The sequence below is a fragment of the Mandrillus leucophaeus genome, unplaced genomic scaffold (genome assembly GCF_000951045.1).
Source record: "Mandrillus leucophaeus isolate KB7577 unplaced genomic scaffold, Mleu.le_1.0 Scaffold160, whole genome shotgun sequence".
Lineage (NCBI taxonomy): Eukaryota > Metazoa > Chordata > Mammalia > Primates > Cercopithecidae > Mandrillus > Mandrillus leucophaeus.
Genome location: NW_012101588.1, coordinates 478,574 through 484,849, shown reverse-complemented (window position 1 = coordinate 484,849; position 6,276 = coordinate 478,574). Strand labels below are relative to the sequence as shown.

Sequence of the window (6,276 nt, the reverse complement as noted above, 5' to 3'; positions counted from 1 at the left end):
CCAATACCTCTCATCCTTCAGCAAGATGGCTACAGTCTGCTTGGATTCATCTCCTTGCTAGTGAGTGCAGGAAGGGTACCCAGGTAGAAAGCCAAGGCATCTATGGAGTTGAGCTCATCATTGCCCCTCTCTTAATTCTCTAGGTCCTCTACCATCTCTTGTCCCACATGGAGAAACCATTTCTCCATGTCTTTGGTAGTCACTCGTGGCCAAAAAATTGGCCACGGGGTGCTCAGACCCGGACTTCTGTCCATCTACCCGTCCATTTTGCTTTTCAGCATCGGTCTCCTTGCTGACTCACATCTGCCTTCCTGCCTTGGCTCTTCTCTTGCCACCAACCTGTATCCCTTCGGCCACTGGTACTTAGGGCCGAGTGTTGCCCTCCCCGTTGGAATATATGTAGATATAGAAAGGGATACATTTGCCTGTCCATACGTAAGCACATATTCTTTCCTCATTGGCCCATACAGAAAAGGCAAACACAACCTTCCCTTCAGGAATTGGAAGCAGGAATAAGAGAATTCCAATTGGAAAGTTTTCATTGACCCTTAGTGGGTGTTGTGGAAGGGGAATCTAAGTGTTTGGTCGTTTGCCATTCTGCCTTTCTTCATCATGTGATGTTCTCGCCTCCAGATGTTCCTTCTGCTCCATAAAACTAGGAGGAAGGAGAGGCAGCTTAACAGTCCTCTTCTCTCAGACCCTTAGCTCCAAGGCAATCATCCTGAGACATTTTGCTACGCCATCTGCGTCTGACACAAGTTGAGTTCGGAGAACTCAGCTTGAAGCACGTTTCTTCTCACAGAAACTTCAGTTGACCTTTTCTTCTCTTACGGTAAAGAACAAAGACATACCCATTTGGGTAGTTTTCTGGGGTACGACTATGAGAATGTGGTGTCATAGATGACCAAGCTTGGCAGGTTCTTCCTGTCACAGTGATGAAGTATGTGCCTCGATAAGTCTGTCCATTACCATGGTAGCACTCCTGGACACCAGGCCTTTGCTCAGTTGGTGCTGAAAGGAAAATGGAAGAAATCAAGCTGAGTATCTCTGAGAAAAGAGAAACATGTGAAGCCACTGATGACATGACCAGAAAGGAGTCTATGAGAATTACGACCGTACTCTTTTCCTTATCCGTAGGCCGAGGGATGTGAGAAAACCAACCAACAAAACAACACCAAAGCAACAGATTCCTACCATTCTAGAACCATAGTCAGTTCTTGGAAATATTTCACCTGCAACTTTAGAGAAATAGAGCAGATCAGAATGCTTCTCATTGGAAAGTGCGCTCATGAGCAAGCACCTTTCTAGGAAACTCTACTGAATGTTCATGAGGAAGATGGGGCAAGATTGAGCAAAAGGCACTGCATTTGGCAATGCGGGCTGCAGGTGGTAATCGGCTGTCGGGGACAGAGGCGGGGACAGACATGGAAATCTTGCATGTTTCCCTAGTCCGTTGATCATGAAAGCCAAGGCCTTTGGCTTCCGGGCCATGGGGCAGTAAACGGTCCTCTATATCTGACTGAAGGCAAAGACGCTTTGTTTCTCAGGGATGTGCGCAGGCCAAAAACTTATTCCTCTGGAGGAGAGAGGGAATCCTCTCGTGCCCCATATCCTGAATTACAATAAATGAGAAATCTACTACTCTTTCTCTCCATACCCCTTCCTGGTACAGGTGCCATCGGAAAGAGGTTTAAGAATACGGAGAAATCACTCCCTTCAAAGCCTAGGGCTGCAGAGCCTGAGAGCATTGGGAGTTCATGTACTGCTCTATTGACCCAGGGTGATATGGAATAAAGGAAGCCCTGTTAGGCTTCTCCAGGGCGACAGGCTCCAGAGTCCTATTTCTCGGAATCTGCAATGCTGAAGATTGCACTGAATGCTGTCTAGTTGAAGAAATCCCTGGAAAAGCTTCCTGGGCACACCCTGGGCACACCCTGGAGGGTTTGTGCCCATCCTAAAGACACAGCCCACCCACGATATACCAGAAATCACTCCGCTGTCTCCCCTAGAGAGTGCACGGAGGCTTCCTCCTACATGGCAGAACTTGGTCAACACTCCAGCATCCGTGGACCATTGAAAGCTGCTGCACCAGTCGGAATTTCCATGGCTTTTCATCCCAGCTTCTAAGCGTGTAGATGTCTGGCCACAGGCTCCTTACCTTGTTCGGAAGGAGCCTCTAGGCTTGGAACCGGGGTAACAGTCAGAGGTGTGACGGCAGTCCCTTCTGCGTTTGAGCATTGTGTTAGGTTGCAGTACTCCCACCTCACATTGGGATCCATCGTATAACAATAAGGGGCTGCCACAGGATCTGGATTCCTGCAGTAGTTCCTGATCAAGCCACTGGAAATTCCAAAACGATACATGTCACAAGAGGTGGGACACTATGCACGGGCACCCCACACCCTCTCTTTTGTGCTGCAACAAGGTCATTACCGGTGCCTTTCTAATATACCCATTAAAAGTACCATATGATTGCCACAAGCACGAATGGTTCTCATTCCTAAGCCTCTCTGCACATTTCTCATACTTAAGAGATTATTACGATTTTTTAAAATCTAAAGTAGCAAACGCTTCTTAGAGACACTGAAATAATGCATACACGTGGCCCAAAAATGATCAGACTATTCTCCTTCTGCCTTCTGCCCAATCCATCTCTCTGGAATAACTGGTATAGATTTTAACGTCTATATTTTGCCATTGTTTATTCACATAGAAAAGTGTCTATATCTGTCTAGTTCTCAGTATCTCTCTTGGTAGGAGTTCACATTCTAATGTGGGAATTGCAGGTAACACGTAGTTCTTCAGAGAAAACATGGCATCCAGAAGGACAGCCTTTCCAGGTCAACCTTCACACACTATGTACCCAAAACATACTGAAAAGGCTCTCCATTTCACAGGGAAATGCAGTGTGCAAATACTATTACTGTCTGTCATTCCCACATCATGTGGTTCAAGTAGGTTTATTTCTGCACGACTTCTCAAAGCTGCCCTGGAAAATTTGCTCCCAGGCAGGATGCAGTATCTCTAGAATGGGTTCCTGGGCAGGACCTTCTCTCTTGCTCTCAGTCTATCCTCTGCTGGCCGCAGCCACTCTGGGACTGAGGGAAAGCGGATGAGTTGAAAGAACAGTGGGACCCATGGCATAAAGGAAGACAGCAGGGCAGAATAAGAGATCTGAAGAGGTCGGACAGCTACGGAGGAGCAGAAAACAATGAAGAAGGGGGCAAAGCAGGGGAGGAGTTTGGGCTGCAGGGATCTTGAAGCATTCACTCTTCCCTACGCCTCCCAAGAACGTTGCTCCAACCTCTCAGTATCCTCACATTCATGACCTGTGGCTGCCTGAGAATATGGGAATGTATTCTGGGCCATGGAGTTCCAACACTCTCTCTATATAGACTCTACAGTTGTGACCTAGTCTCAACCCTAGACACTCCATTCCAGGAAGTTGGTTCAATCAGCAACTGGATGTATAAGAGCCCGAGCTCTTGAAAGACTTCTTTTTCTTCCTTGGCTTCCCTCTTTGGAATGCATGGAATATTCTTATTATAACATAAACCTCAGAGTTCAAAACTGTGTGATTGCTCCAGGATTCGCAATATCCCTTTGAACCCACACTGTAACCTTTTATTAATATTACATACCATCATGCATGGAGTAAGAAACTTACACTGGTCCACTTCCAATTATTACCTGCATGATTTATGCTACATGTTCAAATTGTTACCTCCACATATGCTAAAGTTAAACATAGTGCTATCATTCTGCTTCAAGTAGTCAACTCTCATTGAAAAAGATATAGAAATTTGATCAAGAAAATATTTTGCATTTACATCTTTCTGCATTTGCCAGTTGCTGGTATCTACATTACATGGGCTGCAGAAAGTTCCCTTCTTCTTCTATTCTTCTTCTATCTAATACCATTGGGTCACCACTCTTGTTACATAAGCCTGCTGATTCCAAAGTCTGGCAGTTTCCGCTTTCTTTGTTTGGGGCAGTGCACAATATGCATTTATCCAACACAGATCATCTTCAAGGCATTTTATTGCTGGATTCAGCATTCTCGGTTGATCTCTTCTGGTTCTAGATTATCATTTTAATAATATTCCCTGGTATGCGGCTTCCACTGTTTCTGAGGTGAAGGCATTAGCAATTTGTATCCCTCTACTTCTAGGAAGACACAGCTCTTTTTCCTCTACTTTCTCCTGAGATGTTTCTTCGTATTATGCCTTTGCCTTGATACCTTCGAAATGTGGGTACAAAAGTACAGCACACAGGGTTTTTGTTTTTTTTTTTTTTTCCGATTTCCATAATTGTTCCATAGAGTTTCATGAAACTCTGATATTTTCAATGTTCCTCATAACTGAAAGTTATCAACCATTCTTGATTCCGGTACTTGCTTCTACTCCAAACTCCCTTGCTCTTTTCTGTGACTTGGTTCCCACATGCAGAAAATCTTTTCATATTTTTCTACATGTCTGTGAGGGTTTGCTGATTACGTATTTCACTATTTCTTCAGGGGTGTCCTTGTGTGTGACAGAACTTGTGAGTTTTTGCGTGTGCCCGTGTATGGGTGTGTTTTGCATTTGGGTTTGTGTGTGTAACTAGTTCTGCAGGTTCCGTAGATTTCTTTTTTGGTTAATTTTTTCTTCAGAAATGTCTAACTTGAGCAAGAGGTCATATAGTAACTTTTTCATTTAAGACATACTTTTTTTTATACTAGTCCTTTAATTTGATTTTGCTATTCTACACTGTTAATTTCTCTTGATATGATATCTGGTTTGTTGCATATGCTTTTTTTAAACATTTGAAATCCGTTATCATACCGATATGTCCAATTTTCATGCAATTCTAATCATTTCTGTCATTTCTGAGCTTGCTTGTAGTTCCTGATTTATTTCCTGGTCATGGATTACACGAAACGCTTTTCTACATGTAGTCAAATTTTAAATTTAGGACTCACTCTGGGGATACCGCATAGCTGAGCCAATTGACTTTGTTGTTTACTTGTAAAGAGACTTGAGATTTCCTCTCACTGGCAGTTCATTGACTTAGAAACCGATTTGATGCTTGGACACTGGCTGTTCAGCTATGCAAGGGGCTGTCTGCAGCTGCCTGATTTCTAGGAATATATTAATTCCACTTTTAAATCAAGGCTGTTCCGGGGTCTCCATTGAATTGGCAACGTGTTCTGTGAGGACTCTCTCGTCTAGCTGGTAAGAACTCCGATCTCCCACAGTGCTATGTGATCTCCGTCTTCTTTATTGAGCTTGCTGTTCTCTTGTAGTTCCTGTTTCTCAGTAAAAGTTCTTTGCCATACTTTCTTGTGGAACCATTTTCTGTGCACATGCAGCGTCATGTCAGGCCAACAACTGGAGGAGACTTCTATGCATATTTGTAGAGCTCCTTTCCTCCACAAAGCAGGTCTTATTTGTAGCAGACCTAGAAAATGTTAGCTACCAGAGTCATCCCAAACTCCAATCCCTCTCCTCCCTTCAGCAAGATGGCTACAGTCTCCTTGAGCTCCATCTCCTTGCTAGTCAGGGCAGCAAGGGTATCCAGGAAGAAAGCCAACGCATCTATGGAGTTGAGCTCATCATTGCCCCTCTCTCATGTCTCTAGGTCCTCTACCGTCTCTTGTCCCACATGGAGAAACCATTTCTCCATGTCTTTGGCAGTCACTTGTGGCCAAAAAATTGGCCATGGGCTGCTCAGACCCAGGCTTCTGTCCATCTACCCGCCCTTTTACTTTTCAGCATCTGTCTCTTTGCTGACGCTCATCTGCCTTCCTGCCTTGGCTCTTCCCTTGCCGCAAACCTGTATCCCTTCAGGCCACTGGTACTTAGGGCCAAGTGATTCCCTCCCCGTTGGAATACATGTAGATATAGAAAGAGATACAGTTCCCTATCCATACATAAACACATATTCTTTCCTCATTGGCCCATACAGAAAAGGCAAACACAACCTTCCCTTCAGGAATTGGAAGTCAGAATAACAGAATTCCAATTGGAAAGTCTTCATTGACCCTTAGTGGGTGTTGTGGAAGGGGAATCTAAGTGTTTGGTCGTTTGCCATTCTGACTTTCTTCATCATGTGATGTCCTCGCCTCCAGATGTCCCTTCTGCTCCATAAAACTAGGAGGAAGGAGAGGCAGCTTAACAGTTCTCTTCTCTCAGACCCGTATCTCCAAGGCAATCATCCTGAGACATTTTGCTACGCCATCTGCGTCTGACACAAGTTGAGTTCAGAGAACTCAGCTTGAAGCACGTCTCTTCTAAC

At 44.5% G+C, this 6,276-nt stretch overlaps 1 protein-coding gene across 1 annotated transcript in view; it reads right to left on the bottom strand.

Annotated features, from left to right (window-relative positions):
- The window catches only part of LPA (lipoprotein, Lp(a)), a 135,040-nt gene that overhangs the window by 94,860 nt on the left and 33,904 nt on the right, over positions 1-6,276 (bottom strand). The window contains exons 5-6 of the mRNA XM_011975969.1: positions 2,159-2,340; positions 852-1,011 (exon numbers count right to left, since the gene is read on the bottom strand). Of these exons, the coding sequence (XP_011831359.1) occupies positions 852-1,011; positions 2,159-2,340 (342 nt within the window). The remainder of the gene's footprint in view (positions 1-851; positions 1,012-2,158; positions 2,341-6,276) is intronic.